The sequence below is a fragment of the Cuculus canorus genome, unplaced genomic scaffold (assembly GCF_017976375.1).
Source record: "Cuculus canorus isolate bCucCan1 unplaced genomic scaffold, bCucCan1.pri scaffold_79_arrow_ctg1, whole genome shotgun sequence".
Classification (NCBI taxonomy): Eukaryota; Metazoa; Chordata; class Aves; order Cuculiformes; family Cuculidae; genus Cuculus; species Cuculus canorus.
In genome coordinates, this window is record NW_026527852.1 from 180,641 (window position 1) to 202,950 (window position 22,310).

The following is a 22,310-nucleotide window of genomic DNA, read 5'->3' on the forward strand; positions in this document are numbered from 1 at the left end:
CACCCGGGCTGTGTTGTCCCTTGCGACGGGCAGCGGTCACTCCTGGTGTCGCCATGGTGATTCTGGAACCAACAGAACTGTTGGGCACCAGGCTGAGGCGGTTGGTTGGGTTCCCCACGCCCTGGTTGGGTTCCCCAAGTCCTGGTTGGGTTCCCCACGCCCTGGTTGGGTGTCCCAAGTCCTACTTTGGTGTCGAGTGGTTTCGAAGTCCCTGATGAAGAGCCAACCCATGATGGAGACCCTGGTGGTGGGTGCTGAGCGCTAAGACATGGTGGCCACCGTGGGGAAGGGGACCTTTGGGGAGGTGACCTGGGGCTGGCGCAGGAGCACAGGGGAGATGGTGGCCATCAAGATCCTGAAGAACAAAGGCCACCATGGCTTGACGGCAAAGAATGAGCTGAGGCTGCTGGAAGCCTTGCGGGAGGTGGACACGGAGGAGTCGCACATCGTCCATTTCCTCCAGTCCTTCAGTGATGGTGTCTGTACCTACCTGGTCTTGGAGCTGCTGGACCAAAACCTCTTTGAGTTCCAAAAGCAGAACTTCTTGCTGTTGCCCGTCCGGCACATCCGTACCATCACGGCGCAGGTCCTGGCAGCGCTGGTCAAGCTGAAGGAGCTTTCCATCATCCACGCCGACCTCAAGCCAGAGAACATCATGCTGGTGGACCACAAGCGTTATCCTTTCCGCATCAAGCTCATCGACTTCGGCTCAGCCAGAATATTCACTGACATCCACCAGATCAAAGATCCCTACATCCAAACCCGCTTCTACCGGGCGCCGGAGATCTTGTTGGGGTTGCCCTTCTGGGGGAAGATGGACATGTGGTCTCTGGGTTGTGTGATGGCTGAACTTCACTTGGGTCGTCCTCTCTTCCCCGGCATCAATGAGTACGACCAGGTTGTCCACATCTGCTCCACCCTGGGGCTACCCCAAGACCAATTGCTTCATGCCGCCAAGAAGACGCTGTCCCTCTTCCAATGGGTGCCGTATCCTACCGGTTCCTGGCAGCTCAGGCCACCAGGCAAGGACATGGGGAAGCCAAAGGGGTGGAAGAAGTATGTCCTCTCCTCACTGAACCAGTTGGCGGAGGTCAATGTCCACCCGGTGGCTACTTCCAGCCAGGAGGTGCAGGCTGAGTGCTGTGACCTCCATGGGATGGTGGAACTGCTCAAGAGGGTCCTCACCTGGGACTCGCGCAAGAGGATCACGCCCAACGCCGCCCTCAAGCATCCCTTCATCTCCTTGCAGCAGGTCAAGGCCAGCTTTGAGGCCACCCGGTACTACCAGCTCTGCCAAGAGGACTTGAGGGCAACCAAGAAGGACACCGGTGCGGTTGAGGTCTTCCATGGCAAGGAACTTCCTTCACTCAACCAGACGGACGGGTTCAACCATGCCAAAGGGGACAAGAACCAGGATGTCCACCAAGCCCCCATCCCCACCTTCTACAGCCACCAGCACCACCAGTGGGCCAGGATGGAACCGGCTGCTGGTAACTGGATCTTGGTGAGGTCAACCAATGGGCAAAAGACTGGCCACCATGGTGGCACCATGGGCTTCAGTGGGATAGAGGAGAAGAACCAGTGTGGACAACCAGACACTTAGCCCTGAGCCAAGGTATGGCCATGGGGTTGAGGGGCTTGTGGGGGTCCTGGGCTTGGGGTCTTGGGACAATGGGTGCTGCAGGTCCCATGGTGCTTGGGTGTCCTGGTGCCCAACATGTGGGTGCTTGGGGGTCTTGGTGCCCCACATGTGGGTCCTGGAGGTCCCCATGCTCCCCGGTGCCGCTCACCCCCCATCTCTCGCCCCACAGCGAGCCCCAATGCCGCGGTGCAACTCCAAGGCCCTTCATCTCATGCCTATTCTCAGTTCCCTGCGCCAGTGAAGCCACCGTGACATCCAAGAGTTTCTCACAACCCTTCTTCTTCCTCACCTTCACCGAGAAGATCCCACTTTGGCACTGGTGGAGAACATGTTCATGGAAGCACCAGGACACGCGGTGCTGGATGTTGATAGCACCAACCATTGCCCAATAAATGGTTTGCCATGGCTTGGTGTCTCTCTTGACTCTTTGCCAGGATGGATTTGGCTCAGGATGGTTGTCCCATCCCTGGCAAGGTTGGATGGGGCTTGGAGCAACCTGATCTACCAAGAGGTGTCCCTGCCCATGACAATGGGGTGGAACTGGATCATCTTGAAGGTCCTTCCACTCCAAACCATTGTGGATGCTATGGGTGGGGCTTGGAGCAACCTGATCTACTGGGAGGTATCCATACCCATCACAGTAGGTTGGAACCGGGTGATCTTCACGTTCTTTCCAACACAAACCATTCTATGACTCTGTGTCCTAAGCTGGAATGATCCACATGGGTCATGGAGTCCAACCACTGTTCCAACACGGGATAACCCTAAAACCCACCTCGTGTATCTGAGGCCGTTGGCTAAAGACTTCTTAAAGTCAGGTTGGTGCCATGACTGCTTCTCTGGGGAGCTGTTCCAGTGCTCCACCACCCTCTGGGTGAAGAACCTTGTCCTGGTGCCCAACCAACATCCCTTGAGTCCAGAGAGAAGAGCTCAGCCTCTTCCTCCCAGTGTGAGGAAGCAGTAGACCATGATGATGGCTCCCCTCAGTCTCATCTTCCTCACAGACTGAGGGACTTCAATCGCTCCTCCCATGGCTTCACCTCCAAACCCTTCACCAACTCCATGCCCTCCTCTGGATGCTCTTCCTGGGCAAGACCAGGAGTGGTGATGAGATCGCAGTACTGGGCTGCCACTGGGGGCACTGAGGACACTGGGCTGGCACCTCCAGGAGCTCAAAGGATTTGGTTTAGGGGTCAAGGGAGGCTCTTTCTCTTTTCTCACCTTCCTCAAAATCCCCTAAACCCAAGGGTTTGACAACAAAGACTTGGATTTGGCCTTCAAGAACATCATCAAATCCACCAGGAGAACCACGTTGCTTTTCCATATGGAGAAACCAAAATAGGTCGAGCTTCCGACAGAAGACAGCGTGGTGCAATGTGTACTGGGAGTAGACATTCCCATGTACTACTATCCCATCCCAGTCCCCATATTCCCCCTCCCAGTCCCCATATCCCTCCTCCCAGTTCTCCCGCCCGAGTCCCCCGATTCCTGGAGGTGTTGAGGCCAGTTTGGCTGGGACTTGGAACAACTTGACCCAGTGAAAGGTGTCCTTGCCAGCGCTGGTGGTGGGACCTGGATGGCTCAACTCAACCCAACCCATGATTCCATGATTCCATCACTGGAATTCCAGCTGTCCAGGCATGCCCTCCTGGTCTTCTTGCAAAGAAGACAGTTCTACAGTGAACTTCTCTTGCCACCTGCTGTCGGAAGCTCTACCTCAGCAGGTTCACTATGGTCTTTCTATAAAGCCGCCAAACCCAGAGTCAAAAGCCTTGCTTTGATTTCTTGTGGGCATTGGGTGGAGGGGGGGCATGGGGGACATGGGGGGGACTCTTCTCCTTTTGGTTTCTCCATATGGAAAAGCAACGTGGATCTCCTGGTGGCTTTGATGATGTTCTTGAAGGCCAAACCCAAGTCTTTGTTTTCAAACCCTTGGGTTTAGGGGATTTTGAGGACTGCAAGGAAGGTGAGAGAAGAGAAAGAGCCTCCCTTGACTCGCAAACCCAACCCTTTGAGCTCCTTGAGGTGCCAGCCCAGTGTGCCCAGTGCCAGCCCCGTGTGCCCAGTGCCAGCCCAGTACTGAGATATCTGCATGGCTCCTGGTCTTGTGCAGCAAGAAGAGGGAATCAGGGGGCAAAATGGGGGGTAAAGAGGGCATCAGGGGGGAAAATGGGGGTAAACAGGGCATCAGGGGGCAAAAGAGGAGTCGGGGGAAGAACGGGGGCGTCAAAGGGGGACACAGTTGACATCCCCCCACCCCCAAAACCCTCCCAAGTCCCTTCAGACTGTCCCCATCCAGAAATTCCCCCCTCAGGCCCCTCACGCACAAAGACCCCTCCCAGTCCATCACCCCCCCAGCATCCCCCACCATACCTGGCCGTGGGTTCCTCCCCAGCCCTCCTCCCGTGCGCCCCTGTACCCCGGTTGCTCCCCTCCCCCCCGCAGGGACAGGTCCGGGAGCAGAGACCGCCAGTCCCGGAGGGATGGCTGGGGTGAACGAGGGGGGCATTGGAGACATAGGGGGGCATTGGGGATATGGGGAGGGACATGGGGGGCACAGAGGGGTCATATGGGATGAGGGGGTAATTGGGGGCACGGGGAGGACATGGGACTACATATGGGGGCACAAGGGGACATGGGGGGACATGGGTGGCACTAGGAGGAGATTGGGGAGTGATTTGGGGACATGGAGGGGGCACTGGGAGGACATGGGGGGCATTGGGGCAGCGGGGGGGGGAGGTCATTGGGGCCATGGAGGGACATGGGAAGGCACAGGGAGGACAAGAGAGGGACATAAAAGGGCACGGGGGGGGGACATAGTGGGCACGGGGGGCACTGGGTAGACGGAGGGCATGGGGGAGATTGGGGAGGTCACTGGGGGGACACAGGCGCACTGGGGGCGGCATTGGGGTACGTGGGGGAGCACTGGGTGGACGTTGGGGACATTGGGTGGCAGCATGGGGGGACACAGGGCCACTGGAGGGACATGCCGTGCACTTGGTGGAGGTTAGGGGAGTTATCAGGTCCAGTATTGCATCCCCTCGCGTGGGGTCTCTGTTAGGTGAGTTAAGGAATTCTCTTTGATGCACTCCAGGAGCCTCCTGGGTTGCCTAGAGCTTCCGGAACTGGAAGGAGGGAAGAAACAATCCCTCGGGCCCCAGCTTCCCTCACCAGCCGCCCCAAGGCCCTAAAATCTCTTTCAATCCCCCCTGGGCTTCGTCCTGGGCTTCACCCCCTCCCAGACGGAGCAGCAGGAACGGGTGCCGGTCTGTCGCCCCCCCAGGATGGGAAGGATCCTGGCAACATCCCTTCCCCGGGCTCCTGGGAGGCAGCAGACTTCCCTGGGAGTGGGGTCTGCTCGACACCTCGGACCCTCTGTCCCCTCCTCGGTGGACTCGCTTCCACTCACTCCTTCCTTTTGAGGCCTCGCCTACAACCCGATGGGGGGAGGCACCGGATCCCTTGGATCCTGGGCCTTTTCCTGGCGCTGATTCTGCTCCTGTGTCTCGGGGCTCAGGGGGTGGTTCCCCCAGTCTCTCTCTAGCTCACTGCCCCTGATGCTCCTCAGCCTCTCTGCTTCCTCCTCCAGCTCTGCTACGAGGCTGAGGAGGAGAGTCCACCTGCTCACCCCTTCTGCAGCCATTGCCCTTGCTGTACTCTGCTTCCAGCGCAAGCTGCTGGCACTCCATGGCCCCCTCGGATCAATAACTGCCCCCCTCGGATCAATAACTGCCCCCCTCGGATCAATCGCTTTTTCGGCGACATCCAGCAGCAGGACGGTGAGTACTGCGGTGGGGTGGCCATCTGAGGTGGTGGGGCACTTCCCTGTGACGGGAAAAGCCTAGGAAAACCTAAACGGGAGTAGGGCGGGCGGTGCTCGGCTCCTGACACGCGGCAGCGGACGGTCCCGCGCGGTGCCTGACGGGAGGGGGCGGTCCCGGCGGCTACCGCGGGAGATTTAAACGGTCTCTTGGGAGCACGGCGACTGGGAGCGCGGCGAAGAGGAGCGAGGCAAAGAGGTGCGGGGCACGTTATTACGAAGGGGCAGTTTGAGCGGTCAGTTCGAGCAGGAAGGGCTCAGGGAGAGGCTGGTGGCTGACCATGGTGGCTACCAGGCAGAAGATTAAAACTGCTCCGGGTGCTGCAGCGAGCAGGATGGATACTGCCACCCAGACAGAGCCTCAGTGGGTCCATGCAGCCACGCAAACCCTGGGTTGTAGGCAATGCCCCCCTCCAACACCAGCCTGTGCCTCTGATACCGGCTACGCTTGTGGGAGCTGTGCACGAGTCGCAGAACTCCTTCACATGGTGGCAGAGCTGAGGGAGGAGGTGAATAGGTTAAGGACTATCAGGGAATGTGAGAGGGACATAGATCTTTGGAGCAGTGCCCTCGCACAAACCCAGCAGGCTGCTGGAGCCAATGCGGCGGAGCAGCTTGATCCTATAATCTGTGAGGCAGGGGGAACAAGAGATGGGGGATGGCAGCAGGTTCCTGTCCGGCGTAGGAAACCTGCTCCCCCCACCCAGACAATTAACCCCCAGATAGCCCTCAGAAATAAATATGAAATGCTGCAGGTAGAACCTATTCCCCAGGAAGAAGCAGTGGAAGAAGGAGATGGTCCCCACAGCCTGGAAACATTCCCTAGGCTCCAGCATCCTCGGAGGGCCCTAAAAACATCCTCTGTCAAGAAAAAGAGGAGAGTGATCGTCTTAGGGGATTCCCTTCTTAAAGGAATGGAGGGTCCCATCTGCAGACCGGACCCGCTCCACAGGGAGGTCTGCTGCTTGCCGGGGGCTTCAGTGAGGGATATCAATAGAAAACTCCCTTCCTTGGTGAAGGAAACGGATTACTATCCCCTCTTAGTATTTCAAATAGGTAATGATGACTTACAGCGCAGAAAGCTGAAAGCCATCAAAAGAGACTTCAGGGATTTAGGGAAGATGATTGAGGGCTCTGGAGCGCAAGTGGTGTTTAGCTCCATCCCAATACTAAGGAATATGGAGCAGGAAGTCAGGAACGTACAGATGATTAATGCCTGGCTCCGAGCCTGGTGTGAGGAGAGAGGCTTTGGCTTCTTTGATCATGGGGTGACCCACCCACCCCCAGGTTTTCTTACTAGGGATGGGTCATACTTGTCTCGAAGGGGAACTAAAGTTATCTCTAAAAATCTGGTTAGGCTCTTAAATAGAGCTTTAAACTAGATGTGAAGGGGGAAGGGGAGGAGACCAGGCTAGTTGGGAATGAGCCTGGAAGTGGGAAACCAGCGGCTGAGAAATGGTGTGCTGGAGAGGACCACCAGTACACCACAACAGGGCAAGTGAGGGCGAGTATAAGTGGGGACAGTAAGGATAAAACTGGGTCTGTGGAATTAGTTATTCCAAGGACCAGTCAATCGAGAATAAACTCTCTTCCCTTTATGAGGGCTGAAGGTTCATCAGCCCAGCTGAAGTGCATTTACACCAATGCACGCAGCATGGGCAATAAGAAGGATGAGCTGGAAGCTGTTGTAGGGCAAGGTGACTATGATGTCATTGCCATCACAGAAACGTGGTGGGATGACTCACATAACTGGACTACAGCTATGTTGGGATATAAACTCTTCAGGCGGGACAGGAAGGGTAGGAAAGGAGGCGGGGTAGCCCTCTATGTCAAAGAGTGCTTTGAAACTCTCGAACTGGATTACGGTGAGGACGGGATCGAGTGCCTATGGGTTAAAATCAGAGGAGCCCACAAGAAAGGGGACTTTGTGATAGGAGTCTGTTACAGACCACCCAGCCAAGAAGAAGCTGTTGATGAACTCTTCTATAAACAGCTGGGGACAGTCTCTAAATCTCTGCCTCTTGTCCTTGTGGGAGACTTTAACTTTCCGGATGTCTGCTGGGAGTACAATACAGCAGAAAGGAAACAGTCTAGGAGGTTCCTGGAGTGCATCGAAGACAACTTCCTTGCACAACTGGTTAGCGAACCAACAAGGGAGGGTGCCTTCCTAGACCTGCTGTTTGTGAATAGGGAAGGTCTTGTCGGGGATTTGACGGTTGGAGGACGCCTGGGATTAAGTGATCATGAGATGATAGGGTTTTCAGTTCTAGGTGGGATTAAGAAGGGGGTTAGCAAAGCAGTCACATTAAACTTCCAGAGGGCAGACTTTGGCCTGTTCAGAAGGTTGATTAGCAAAGTCCCGTGGGAAACAGTCCTTCAGGGCAAGGGAGCCCATGTGGGTTGGGCGCTCTTGAAAAATGAAATCCTATCAGCTCAAGAGCAGGCCATCCCTGTGTTCCGGAAAAGGAGCCGGCGGGGGGAAAAGCCAGCTTGGTGGAACAGGGTGATCTCAAGATGCGTCAATAAGAAAAAGAAGCTCTATGTGCTCTGGAGGAAAGGACAGGCATCTTGGGTGGACTACAGGGACGAAGTGAGATGGTGCAGGGAAAAAATCAGGAGGGCCAAGGCCCAACTAGAATTAAAACTCGCTAAGTCTGTGAAAGACAACAAAAAGTCTTTCTACAAGTACATTAACAGGAAAAGGAGGACGAGGGAGAATATCCAGTCTCTAGTGGATGCAGAAGGAATAACAGTGACAGGGGATAAGGACAAGGCTGAGGTACTTAATGCCTTCTTCGCCTCAGTCTTTAATAGCAAAGAAAGTTGTTCCTTCTGTTTACAAATCCAAGAGTTAGAGGGGCAGATTGAGGCTCCCGTGATCCAAGAGGAGGCGGTTAGAGACTTGCTTGCCCAGCTAGACGTCCACAAGTCTATGGGGCCGGATGGGATCCACCCAAGAGTATTGAAGGAACTGGCGGATGTCCTTTCCAAACCCCTATCCATCATCTTCCAGAGGTCCTGGCTGACTGGGGAAGTTCCACTAGACTGGAGGCTGGCTGATGTTGTGCCCATATACAAGAAGGGTTGCAGAGAGGATCCGGGGAACTACAGGCCTGTCAGTCTCACCTCAGTGCCAGGGAAAGTCATGGAACAGGTAATCTTGAGTGCTATCATGAAGCACACGCAAGAGAACCGGGTGATCAGGCCCAGTCAACATGGGTTTACAAAAGGCAGATCTTGCCAAACTAACCTGATCACCTTCTATGACAAAATCACTCAACTACTGGATGGGGGAAAGGCTGTGGATGTAGTCTTCTTGGACTTCAGTAAAGCCTTTGACACAGTTTCTCACAGCATTCTGCTGCAGAAACTGTCAGCCTCTGGCCTGGACAGGCGCACACTCTCCTGGGTTGAAAACTGGTTGGATGGCCGGGCCCAGAGAGTGGTGGTCAATGGAGTTAACTCCAGCTGGAGGCCAGTCACAAGTGGAGTTCCTCAGGGCTCAGTACTGGGTCCAGCTCTGTTCAATGTCTTTATCAATGACCTGGATGAAGGCATTGAGTGCACCCTCAGCAAGTTTGCAGATGACACTAAGCTGGGAGGAAGTGTCGACCTGCTGGAGGGTAGGGAGGCTCTGCAAAGGGATCTGAACAGGCTGGACTGCTGGGCCGAGACCAATGGGATGAGGTTTAACAAGACCAAATGCCGGGTCCTGCACTTGGGGCACAACAACCCTATGCAGCGCTACAGACTGGGGGAAGAATGGCTGGAGAGCTGCACGGAAGAGAAGGACCTGGGGGTGCTGGTTGACAGCCGACTGAACATGAGCCAGCAGTGTGCCCAGGTGGCCAAGAAGGCCAATGGCATCTTGGCTTGTATCAGAAATGGGGTCACCAGCAGGTCCAGGGAGGTTATTCTCCCTCTGTACTCGGCACTGGTGAGACCGCACCTCGAATACTGTGTTCAGTTCTGGGCCCCTCACCACAAGAAGGATGTTGAGGCTCTGGAGCGTGTCCAGAGAAGAGCAACAAAGCTGGTGAGGGGGCTGGAGAACAAGTCTTATGAGGAGCGGCTGAGAGAGCTGGGGTTGTTTAGCCTGGAGAAGAGGAGGCTGAGGGGAGACCTTATTACTCTCTACAACTACCTGAAAGGAGGTTGTGGAGAGGAGGGAGCTGGCCTCTTCTCCCAAGTGACAGGGGACAGGACTAGAGGGAATGGCCTGAAGCTCCGTCAGGGGAGGTTCAGGTTGGATATCAGAAAAAAATTCTTCACAGTAAGAGTCATTGGGTACTGGAACAGCTGCCCAGGGAGGTGGTCGAGTCGCCTTCCCTGGAGGTGTTTAAGGAACAGGTGGATGAAGTACTTAGGGACATGGTTTAGGGAGTGTTAGGAACGGTTGGACTCGATGATCCAATGGGTCCTTTCCAACCTTGTGATTCTGTGATTCTGTGTAATAACTGCCACGCTTGGATCAATAACTGCCCTGTGGGATTGAGAACTGCCCCCTGGGGTCAATAAATGCCCCCCTTGGATCAATAACTGTTCCCCTTGCATTATTAAATGAAAGACAACAAAAAGTCTTTCTACAAGTACATTAACAGGAAAAGGAGGACGAGGGAGAATATCCAGTCTCTAGTGGATGCAGAAGGAATAACAGTGACAGGGGATAAGGACAAGGCTGAGGTACTTAATGCCTTCTTCGCCTCAGTCTTTAATAGCAAAGAAAGTTGTTCCTTCTGTTTACAAATCCAAGAGTTAGAGGGGCAGATTGAGGCTCCCGTGATCCAAGAGGAGGCGGTTAGAGACTTGCTTGCCCAGCTAGACGTCCACAAGTCTATGGGGCCGGATGGGATCCACCCAAGAGTATTGAAGGAACTGGCGGATGTCCTTTCCAAACCCCTATCCATCATCTTCCAGAGGTCCTGGCTGACTGGGGAAGTTCCACTAGACTGGAGGCTGGCTGATGTTGTGCCCATATACAAGAAGGGTTGCAGAGAGGATCCGGGGAACTACAGGCCTGTCAGTCTCACCTCAGTGCCAGGGAAAGTCATGGAACAGGTAATCTTGAGTGCTATCATGAAGCACACGCAAGAGAACCGGGTGATCAGGCCCAGTCAACATGGGTTTACAAAAGGCAGATCTTGCCAAACTAACCTGATCACCTTCTATGACAAAATCACTCAACTACTGGATGGGGGAAAGGCTGTGGATGTAGTCTTCTTGGACTTCAGTAAAGCCTTTGACACAGTTTCTCACAGCATTCTGCTTCAGAAACTGTCAGCCTCTGGCCTGGACAGGCGCACACTCTCCTGGGTTGAAAACTGGTTGGATGGCCCAGAGAGTGGTGGTCAATGGAGTTAACTCCAGCTGGAGGCCAGTCACAAGTGGAGTTCCTCAGGGCTCAGTACTGGGTCCAGCTCTGTTCAATGTCTTTATCAATGACCTGGATGAAGGCATTGAGTGCACCCTCAGCAAGTTTGCAGATGACACTAAGCTGGGAGGAAGTGTCGACCTGCTGGAGGGTAGGGAGGCTCTGCAAAGGGATCTGAACAGGCTGGACTGCTGGGCCGAGACCAATGGGATGAGGTTTAACAAGACCAAATGCCGGGTCCTGCACTTGGGGCACAACAACCCTATGCAGCGCTACAGACTGGGGGAAGAATGGCTGGAGAGCTGCACGGAAGAGAAGGACCTGGGGGTGCTGGTTGACAGCCGACTGAACATGAGCCAGCAGTGTGCCCAGGTGGCCAAGAAGGCCAATGGCATCTTGGCTTGTATCAGAAATGGGGTCACCAGCAGGTCCAGGGAGGTTATTCTCCCTCTGTACTCGGCACTGGTGAGACCGCACCTCGAATACTGTGTTCAGTTCTGGGCCCCTCACCACAAGAAGGATGTTGAGGCTCTGGAGCGTGTCCAGAGAAGAGCAACAAAGCTGGTGAGGGGGCTGGAGAACAAGTCTTATGAGGAGCGGCTGAGAGAGCTGGGGTTGTTTAGCCTGGAGAAGAGGAGGCTGAGGGGAGACCTTATTACTCTCTACAACTACCTGAAAGGAGGTTGTGGAGAGGAGGGAGCTGGCCTCTTCTTCCAAGTGACAGGGGACAGGACTAGAGGGAATGGCCTGAAGCTCCGTCAGGGGAGGTTCAGGTTGGATATCAGAAAAAAATTCTTCACAGTAAGAGTCATTGGGTACTGGAACAGCTGCCCAGGGAGGTGGTCGAGTCGCCTTCCCTGGAGGTGTTTAAGGAACGGGTGGATGAAGTACTTAGGGACATGGTTTAGGGAGTGTTAGGAACGGTTGGACTCGATGATCCAATGGGTCCTTTCCAACCTTGTGTGATTCTGTGATTCTGTGATTCTGTGATTCTGTGATTAACTGCCCTCTGGGATCGAAAAACTCCCCCTTGGACCAATAATTGCCCTCTCCAATCAATAACCGTTCTCCCAGATCGATAACTGCACACCCCCCCCACACCACCGGCGAAGGCTGTGGCAAAGGGGCGGGGCCATGCGGTGGGGTGTGTGCGCTGGCCACGCCCCATCCCCTGAGGCCCCGCCCCCTCAGCACCTCGTCCAACCGCACCCACTGCTGGCCCCGCCCCCTCCCGAGCCCTTCAGTCAAACCCTGTTTTCTCGCTCCAGCCCCGCCCCTTCCTGGCACAGGCCCCGCCCACTCAGAAGCCCTTCCCATTCCCGCCACGGTTCCCCTGACCCTCTGCCCCCCTATGTGACCCCCCCCCATGCCCCCTTCCTCCTTAATGACCCCCAGTGTCTCCATGTTCCCCCGTGTAACCCTTTGTCCCCCAACACCCCCCCATGTTCCCAATGACCCCCCTGTGCCCTGCCGCCATTTTGCCCCGACTCCTCCTTTGCCCCCTGACCTCCCCCTTCACCCGCCATTTCCCCACAGTTCTGCCCTCCAGAGCCCTCGGTTGCTCCCTTATCCCTCTCTTACCCTCCATGTGCCCCCCGAGACCCCCCAGTGACCCCACAAAGCCGGGATCGAGCGCTGTTGCCCCACCAAGGTAGGTGACACTGGGGGGGAAAGGAAGTAAAAGGGTTTTTTGCATTCCCCCTCCCCACCCCCCGGTTCTTACGCCCTATTTTGTGCACTAGAGCCCCCCAGAAGGGCTTGGTGCCCTACGAGGAGGAGGAATTGGGGGGATCCCTGGTTGCAGCCCCGGCTGAGCCTTTTTTGGGGGGGAACTGACGCCCTGAGGATGTGGTGAGAGGTAGGGGGGGCAAAGGGGAAGAGGAGGGGTCAAAAAGGGGGGGGGTCATGTGGGGGCCCCTCAGAAAGAGACTCGGAGAGTGCTGGGGAGGAAGTGATGGCATTCTCGGTGTCCTATGGATGGCTCTGTCCTCCCACCCTCCTACCTCAGCAGCCCCCCCACTTTTCACAGGCTGAGAGAAGACTCAACTTCTTTTTTCTTTCTTCTATATCTGATTTGGGGAGGATTGAAAGCAGCTGTAGCCTTTTGCAGAGAAACCTGCAGATAAGGACAAGGAGGAGCTTTTCTGCTGTCCAACCTTCCTCCTTTTTTGATCTTTCTGACACAGGATGTCTGACCAACTTAAAGTTTTGGTCTGTTTTGTTCTCAGAGTGTTTTCTTAACTTCTTTGGTTTGTTTTGGGTTTGTTTGGGTTTTGTTGTTGGTGGTGGTTTAGGGTTTTTTTGGTGAGGCTGCTCATAAACATCTGTCGTGTTTGCCTGTAGGTGTAAGTGACTGCTTAGAGCGGGCAGGCTGCTATATTTCTATGGTAGGGTGTTTATCTCTCATCTTCCCTGTTTTTATAGTGCCTCTGGCCAAGCTTTTGTAGAACTGGACTGTTTGACCTAATTTGGCTAAAACAAAAGACTCAGCTTCTGTTTTCACTCAGGTTGGTGTAGTGCAAAAATGAGAAGGTCTTTAAAAGCACTGGAAATACACAGGATAGAAAGGTTTGAAAGAGTGAAATGGCAGATTACTGTTCACCGTGATAAAAACCCTTTCTGACGTGCGCTTTGTGGTTGGTATGTGCATCTTCTGACCAGAGAATTTGTTTTTATACACTGCATCTTTGATGCTGTTTCCTGTTGTTAGGAGTGCAAAGAGAGCTCTTAAGAGTGGAAATGAGAAGCAAAGTCATAAAGGCATAGCATATCATGTATTGACGAATACAATCTTATACTGTTTTTTTGCCCATAGCTTGCACACACCGGACAGACTGACATTGTTGCTTTCTTCAAGTAGTCCCTTTAGTGTATTGGTAATGTTTAGAACGATAATGAGCTGAAGTCTTGTTTGTGTTAGTCACGGTAAAACTGTCTACTTGTTGCTTAAGCTAATTTGCCTCGGTTCATGCTAAGCGTGTGGAAGACCAAGCCTTTCAGAGTGGTGTTAGAACTAAGTTTTCAGTTTGTGTTGTCTAGGGAATCCATTGGGTTTGACCTGTAATTCAAACATGCTAAATTAGGTCAATATGAACTCAGTGAAAATGTTAACTTTCTGTGGAGGAACACATTAAAAGGAGATTTAAATGAGGATTGTGGAAACCAGTATTCTTTTACTGCTAGTGTAAACATTCTTAATTTAGATGGTTCTAACTTTGTTTTTCTCGAGTATCTAGCTGTATAGAGAAAGGTCGGTGGCTATAGTCCTTAAAAAGCTAGTAAGCCTGCTGGAATAAACCTTGAACTTTGTTATGAGGATAACACTACTTATGCCCTTGGGAGAACTAAATGACAGGAACAGTGACTGCATGTGCGGAGCCGTGCGTCTGAGAGGAAGGGGGAGTGGCCTTTTCTGGGATGGTGTCATCCTGCCGTGATGCAATGAAAAGTCTGTAAAAGTCAAACCTATTTATTGGCTAATTTGATCTGCTAAGTTGTTACATTAAAAAAAATAAAAAGTGTTTTGTGTTTTTTTTTTTCCAATCTTAATTCTGTAATTTTGAATTTTGACTGCATCTAGCTAACAGCTTCAGCTGGAGTTATTTTATGTTTCTGGGTTGAGGTTGATGCAGTAACTCTGATTTGTACTATCCAGTCTTGGGAGTCTTGGTGCTGGATTTGAATCGAGAGCTCCTGAAGTTCTGAAAATCTTGAAGGGAATCTTGTTGATGAAGGTATCTCTAAGTGTTCGAAGCTTGCAAGCATTTTGTTTGCTTTTGTTCTTGTGCACTACTAATTTGAGCTGTGGCGTATTCAAGAAAGTAAGCTTTGCTTTATTTTTGCTCCCCATTCTTGCATTTCTGGTAGTGAACTTTCAATTAAGTTTCCCAATTTTGCCAAAAACGTGGAAATCCATAGCCCCACAGCAGAGGTTTGTCCTGACAAGAAAAGAGTATTGCTCCTTCAGTGTACCATTGCACTGGGTTGTATTCAGTGTTAAATCGGAGAAGTACAGAGTCCTGTGAAACCTTCTGGGTGCTTTGCATCCCAAACTGTGCTGTCTAGGGAATACATCAGACTCAGGTTTTGCTGTCTTTCAGCGGTGCGGATGCATCAGCGTATTGGATTGCTCTAAAGGTTCTATTTAAAAACAATTCTAACAACTTATAATTTCAAGTAAGCTATGTAAAATTTGTTCCTTTATACTCCTCAGATGTGTGTATCAGGTATTTTTTCCCAGCTTTTTAATGTCCAAATATTTTTCTTTTTCTTTTTTTAAAAATTTTAAACACAGAAGTTCTTTAAGCCCTAAGTTGGTAATAATTTTCATTATCACTTTGAGCACTTGGCTCTGCTTTGGACATGAAAATGTCATAGGGCTTTTTTAGCCTGTATTGCAGTAAAGGAACTAAAGAAGAAGGGTTTTTGTGGATATAGTATTTTCTTTAGGTAGTGTAACATGTTTTGAATTTAGTACTGACAATATTAACAAGTGTGGATCCTTTTTCTTACTTTAAGTGTTACAATAGTTGTAGGTATAGCAAGTTAATCCTTTTCACCTTTCAGACTTTGTTCTGATCATATCTGAGATGGTTTTGTATGTTCTTAGTTGCTGTTTAACTGTCATCTGTTGTGTGCTCACAATGAGCAAGTAAAAAATAATTGTAATAAAAGTTGTAGCTGAATACCTATGGAGGAAGGAGCTTTAATTTTGTAGCTATTTCTGTCGTTTTGATTTATTCGTACTCGATTATTATTACATGTACGCTGGAGATGCAGAGGTAATTAACACATGCAGTTTCTATTTGTTAAAAACTAACAGCAGTTGTTTAACATTTGGGTTTTACAAACCAGGCAATTTAATTTTTTCTAATCTCCTTTAGTCTTGGGCAATATGAGTCCATTTTCAGGTTACCTCAATTCAGGAGGAAGATGATGAAAATGTCAAAGGAGACATTAGGCTAACGAACTACAACTCTCTCCCCCTGTCCTCGTAGGGAGGTGCTCCAGCCCTCTGATGATCTTTGTAGCCTTCCTCTGGACCCGTTCCAACAGTTCCATATTCTTCTTATGTTGAGGATTCCAGAAGTGGACACGGATCTCCAAGTGGGGTCTCGCAAGAGAGGAATAGAGGGGCAGAATCCCCTCCCTTGACCTGCTGTCCATGCTTCTTTGGATGCAGCCCAGGATACGGTTGGCCTTCTGGGCTGCGAGCACGCATTGCCGGCTCATGTCGAGCTTCTCATTGACCAGCACCCCCAAGTTCTTCTCTGCCGGGCTGCTCTCAATCACATCATCCCCCATCCTGTGTTGAAATTGGGGTTTGCCCCGACCCAGGTGTAAGACCTTACACTTGACCTTGTTGAAACTCATGAGGTTCACACAGGTCCACTTCTCCAGCCTGTTCAGGTCTCTCTGGATGACATCCCGTCCCTCCGGTGTGGCAACTGCCCCACTCAGCTTGGCGTCATCTGCAAACTTGCTGAGTGTGCCCTCAATCTCCTTGTCTGTGTCATTGATGAAGATAATAAACAGCACTGGTCCCAGTACAGATCCCTGAGGGGCACCACTTCTCACGGATCTCCATCTGGACATCGAGCTGTTGACCACTACCCTCTGAGTACGATATGCAACCAGTTTCTTATCCACCGTACCATCCACCCATCAAATCCATCTCTCTCCAATTTAGAGAGAAGGATGTTGTGTAATTGGTAGAGGGAGCTTCCCTTTACAGGGTAGATTTATTCACAGCTAGTGTAACTCTATATTGAAACACAGAGAATCTTTAAGATGGTTTTTCAGCCATTTGTAGGGTGATTAGAACAAATGGTTTGTGTCGAAATGTGGCAGAATATTTACGATGTCTAGCTTGTTTATTCCTTTTAACCCAGCTGAATATGGTCCACTTAAAATATGAACCATTATAGCATATTTATAATTGCAAGTTTCCAGGATTGTTCCTGGGATATATGGGTTATAATATATCTAACTTCCCCAAATTAAATTGCAGAGAATCAACGACAAAGGAGAAGTCTCCGTCTAAGAAGCCAGCGTCGGTTGGACAGCTGTGTACTGAGTAACGATGATGAGGATGAAACAAGAGATAAATGATGTGTACATGACAGATAAAGTAAGTCAAGAACTGGGACCAGTGGAGGATGAAACTACAAGTTCAAAGTACGTATGCCTTATGACCTAGCAAACACTGAATTTGGCTTTTCTTCTACAGGTCTAAGTTATATTGCTATAGCCTGGCTTATTTTTGAAGTCTTAACTTGTGCACATTCTAGTTTGTTTCCACTGTCAATGAGTACAACGTGACATTTTGCATGATGATGAAATGATACCATTTGTACTTTAGGATAAAAAGCCAGCCCAAGAGAGTAGTACAACTTTGTATGGCACTACAAAGATGAGTGTGTGGAGGTACAGCAGGGAAGGAAGATTGGTCACAGGCCGTAGCTCATAATGTGTTCTATTTACTTCTCCTGCATCACTCTGGTAGTGATGATAGATCTGGAAATATTTTCATTTTCATTGGTGTAGATGAGACTTGGTGTCAAGGCAGCTTGGCAAATTCCAGTGAAAACTATTATTCATTCACTCCCTTTTTTTAGACACTGTGCCAGTTAACTGCCTTTTTCTCTTGGAGCGGTGATTGTTCTTCCCAAGGAACACTTGCAAGGCAATTGTGGAGGTAATACCGTTATAGCCAGTTCTTGTTCTGTGTATGTATGTCATGGAGCTCTCTGGTATGTTGGCACATGAGATGACAATCTCACTGTTCGGGTAGAGAAAACAGTCAACTCCTGCTGTAGGAGCAGTCCATTATGTGAAGAAAGGCGAAATGCATTAGACTAATTAAGTGAAACCAGGTGCCCACGTGACTAGGGAAGGTGAATGTGAGAACTGTGAGAGAGATGGTTTTTTAAAGTGTTTTGTGGGGGTAATAGAGGGTTGGATAAAGCTGATGTGCTTTGAGCCTTTTAGGTTCCTGGAAGGCAGTGTAGGAGAGAAATGGATATGGAACTTTGATGTGAGTATTTCGGGTATCAGGTCTTAAATACGGCACCTAAATGTCTTGTACTATTCTAAAACATACTATTCTAAAACATTTCTAAAAAATTCATTTTGCCTATGAATTTGTAGATTTTTAAATTTTGCCTTTAAACTATGTAGGTGAATAAATCCCATTAATTAGTTAACATGAAAAAATCAATGTTTTGTTCCTTTAGTCTCAAGGTTCTCTTCAAGAACGTGCCTTTCTGCTTTGCTACAGTAAGGCTGAAAGAGGACAGTGCTACATTATTTAGTATTGGGGAAAGAGTACTGGTGCTGGAGACGACAGTTACCCTGTAGACAGCTCTCTATCACTGTTAAATTCTTCTTGCTTCCATGAAGATTCTCATCAGTTGTAATGACTGAATTGGTGTTAGGCCTGCTGCGTAAAGAAATTGAATAGCAAAAATGGGAGAATTAATGGCGTTCGATTATGTATGCACAAGTAGTAGTGCTCACTGCTCGAATTTAAGATTAGGGGATAAAGGATATCTCATGGGTTTTATTTCAGTAGGAGTAATAAATTAGAAACTGTAGCTTAGCAGAGGTGATGACATAATAGACAAGTGCTTATGGTAAAGACTTAAGAAAGCAGCTTCCTGTGATCATTTCAAATAGCAATTGATTTGTAACTACAAGTGGCAGGAAGATCTTCCACTTTCTGATAAAGTAGTATTCAGCATTTTAGTCTGACAAGTCCTAAATGCAGAGAATACCTGTTTCTCTTAGTAAGTGTACGTGCAGTACAGCTGTCCTGGAGGCTGAAGGCAGGAGAGTTACATCTGCAATCACAGCTTGGTAATAGCCACCAAGTCAACCTTTCCTTCTCTAAACCAGAAATTGATGTTTGACTATTTCCTTACGTTAGTGTTCCTGCCCTCCACTTCTTAAAGGAGTTCCTTGGTATGAACGTTACTAGGCTGGGGTATTGCTAGATGGAAGTAGGGGATGCTTTGACTTCTGACAAGAGCTTTCCCTTCTAGAGAGGACAGCTAGATGGTTTTGTTCCCAAACTCTTCTTTATGTCCTGTTGAAGATTAATCCTACCATTAGGATGCACAGCACAGTGCTGTAGACTGCTGTGACCTGTGATAGTAGAGCAGGGTGAGGAACTGCACCTCCTTCCTGAAGGAAACGGCGCCTCAGTTTTCCTTAGGTAAGGGAGACCCTAACTACTTACTGAATGAGACTGAGAGAGTTATAGGTACGCGGGGATCTTCAGGGAAAATGCGTTGTGGCTCCTTTATGCAGTTGCATGATGACATGTTGTTTTATGTGTGGGCAACCCTCAGTGCACAGTGAAATTAATGGATGCCCCTTCTTTCTGGTTTTGTTCTCTCTCCTGCCAGGCCGTCTGGTCCCATTACATGTCCAATTTGCATGGATGTCCACTTGGAGGTAAGGAACCACATGTTGCCATTGTTTCTTTTTTGTCGGAGGGAGAGCGGGGCAGAGAGTGAGCTGTGCAACTCTCTTGGGTTACGTGGGGCACTACAGCCAGCTGGTTTGCAGTGCAGAGCTTGGATTGGCAGTGAAACTATCTTGTAACTCAACATCATTGTGGGTGGTGCATGTAGAGGGAGAGATCCTTACCAAGCTCACCCTAAAAGATCAGTGCAGTCCACATTATTATAGTAGCAAAATGGTGATCCTAGATATTCCAAGTCCTGTTTTCCTCCAGCCAAGAAACCAACAGCTGTTGTGATTTCTTTTCTTCCAGATTATGCAGAGTGGACGACTGTTTGTGTCAACCAAACGCGGTCACGTCTTCTGCATTCAGTACCTCCGTCACTCGCTTAAGAATGCCAACTCTTGCCCAACCTGCAGGAAGAAACTTCCTCACAGACAATATCATCCCATTTATATGTGAGTGCTTCTCTTTCTCAGGACTGACACAACTGGGCTTTGGGGGACCATGGTATGTTTTCAGTGCTCTAAAAATTTAAATAGCAGCAGGTTGTACACACATCCAAATAAAACTGATTTTTTTTTCGGAAAATTCCTTGTACGTAGATAGACAGCTTTTTGTATGGTCCAAGCTGCTGCTTACGTTCCTGCTTCTGAAGTTAAATTTACAGCCATGTCTGTCCAGAGCAGCAGCCTCTATCAGAAAGGAGACCGCTAACACATTTCCTAATGCTTTTCTTTAGGCTTAATAAGAGGAGTCTGAATATTTTGTTATTTCTTGCTCTCTAAATTATTCCTACCCTTGTATATGGATAGGGAATATTTAAATCTCAAAATACAATTTGTATTACTTTCTCCTATACCGTCTTTGCCCACGTAGAGTAAGTTCTGTAATGATGTCTTGTTTCATTACAAATCAATATTGAATTGATAAGCAGGGAATGCAATAAAATAACCGACTATTAACCAGCAATTGGGGCTTCGTAAGCAGAAGGTTTGAATGTGTAGATGACTTTATGAACTCCGTGAGATATAAAGTACAAAAAAACCCCTCCGTGAGATACGAAGCACTGGCGCAGGTTGCCCAGGGAGGTGGTGGGTGCCCCATGCCTGAAGGTGTTCAAGGCCAGGTTGGATGGGGCCTTGGGCAGCCTGATCTAGTGGGCTGTCCCTGCCTATGGCAGGGGCGCTGGAACTACATGATCTTTAAGGTCCCATCCAGCCCGAACTATACGATGATGCTATGATACATGGACAGTTGGCAACATCTACAATGTAAAAAGCGTTTTTGGAATGGTTTAACTGCCCAGAATTCCTGTATTGGCATCACCACACTGAATTTAATTTCTAATGGGATGAGATAGTCTCTTGGGTTTGTAACTGTTCTCTAGCACTTTCTCCTGATAACTAAGTAGAAGAGAGTCTTCAAAGGCTTGCTGGTGATAAAGAAGAAACAAATTGTGTGTTTTCCCCTTGTCAGCTGAGTGCCAGACTACCTACAGATGTGCTGGCTGCATCGAGTGTGCCCATGTGCCCAGCGTAATGCTTCAAGTTCAGTACGTTCCCTTTGCTGTTCTCGGCAGTTGTTGTATTGACACCCGACTGGTTTTAGCCCAGTGCACAGGATCAGCAATTCAGTAATTGTATTACCAGGGGTTTAGGAAGTAGGAAGCTTTACAAGATGTTTGGTAGCAGTCTTGGTGTTTGGTTGGCAGCTTTTTGAGAGAGAAGTTGCATCTCCCTTTGCCCTGAGGCTTTCCATTGAGTTCTGGTGTGTCTGTGCTAAGCCATCCTAGAGATCTGTAGGAAGCCTTTGACTAAAGCAGCTCTTCCAATTAGCTGTGTCAAGTTCTTTGTGGGAGATTGCAGCCCCAAAGTAGAGGGTGTTTCTTAGGATGTTTCTGGATGTAGTAACGCAGAGAGACTTTTGTTCCGTAAAGGCTACCTGAAGAAATGCAATCCCTTCCCCACCCTGGTTTTGAATAGCTTTGCTTCAGCCCTGCTGTCAGGACTGTGCAGGTTCTGCCTTGTGGCCATCTGGCAACTGCTAAAATGTTGAAGCCATTTGGTTCCTGTGTGCTCCCATCGATACCAAACTGCAAGCAAGCTCTGCAGCATGCTGGGGATGGTGCGGTGACAGCACAGGCTGGCATTTGGGTCCCCAAACCCACAGAGACGTTGCAACAGTGCTAAAGATTGCTTGAAGCATGGAGAGAAGCCAGCTCAAGATGAAAACTGTGAAGATATGTAAGGGCCACCGAAGCAGCTTAATCCCAGTTGCTTAAAAAGGGGAGGCGAGGGACAATAAATCTTTGTGGCGAGTTTCCCTTGGGTGGCTTCAGCACAAGAAGGATGATGAGAAGAGGATGTCAAGGGATTGACTCTGGGGATGAGGGCGAGTCAGGTATCTGTGCAACTTTGGCAGAGTACCAGCCATAGCCTAAGAAGACTTGGCACACCTCCGTCCCTGCAAGTCTCACTTTCTACTTTTTGTCTCAACAGATCTAATTGAATTTTAGATCCCACAAAGTAGAAACTGTTTACCAAGAAACTTTTTAGCTTTTGCGTGCCCTTTGAAGTACCACAAGTTTTGTGCATCTCAAGTTGAATTGTAAGCCACAGAAGATGGAGTGTCAGTGTTTTCCATTGAACCTTGTTTACAGCAGCCTGATGCCTTGCTGCATCCTCTGGTTGTGTTGTTGTTCTTCCCTAGCCTCTCCATGCTTGCGTGGGCTTTGCTGGGAAACAGTTTGACTTCCCAGAAAAAGACTACCTGTCTTGAACTGTTTCAAGATGGGTTATGTAAGCAGATCCCCTGCTGCCGGGACAACGATTGTTGTGTCAGCAGATGACCACGCAAGTCCTGCACTGGGCGTGCTGGAGACTGGACGTCAGCTCCTGACTTCCTTTGCTCAGGAGCAAACTCTGAGTGTTAGTTGTCTTCGTCTCAGGTGAGAACATTGGGTGATGGTGAGAAAACCTCTGGGGTAATTCTACATGGAAGCGTTGGT

The 22,310-nt window shown here is 49.8% G+C and overlaps 2 protein-coding genes across 2 annotated transcripts; both read left to right on the plus strand.

Moving 5' to 3' along the window:
* Positions 1–268: 268 nt before the first annotated feature.
* LOC128850799 (homeodomain-interacting protein kinase 4-like) lies at positions 269–1,603 on the plus strand. Its single transcript, XM_054055815.1, has one exon. It carries the CDS (start codon positions 269–271, stop codon positions 1,601–1,603), a length of 1,335 nt encoding a protein of 444 aa, XP_053911790.1.
* A 2,891-nt stretch (positions 1,604–4,494) lies between these two features.
* On the plus strand, positions 4,495–19,762 carry LOC128850800 (E3 ubiquitin-protein ligase RNF4-like). The gene is given in 6 exon segments (XM_054055816.1): positions 4,495–4,552; positions 5,311–5,421; positions 16,844–16,938; positions 16,940–17,010; positions 19,242–19,290; positions 19,613–19,762. Coding segments are annotated over 6 exon segments (534 nt in total).
* Positions 19,763–22,310: the final 2,548 nt, after the last annotated feature.

Coding starts and splice junctions, on each gene's coding strand:
- LOC128850799 (XM_054055815.1), top strand. CDS start 269: ATGGTGGCCACCGTGGGGAAGGGGACCTTTGGGGAGGTGACCTGGGGC.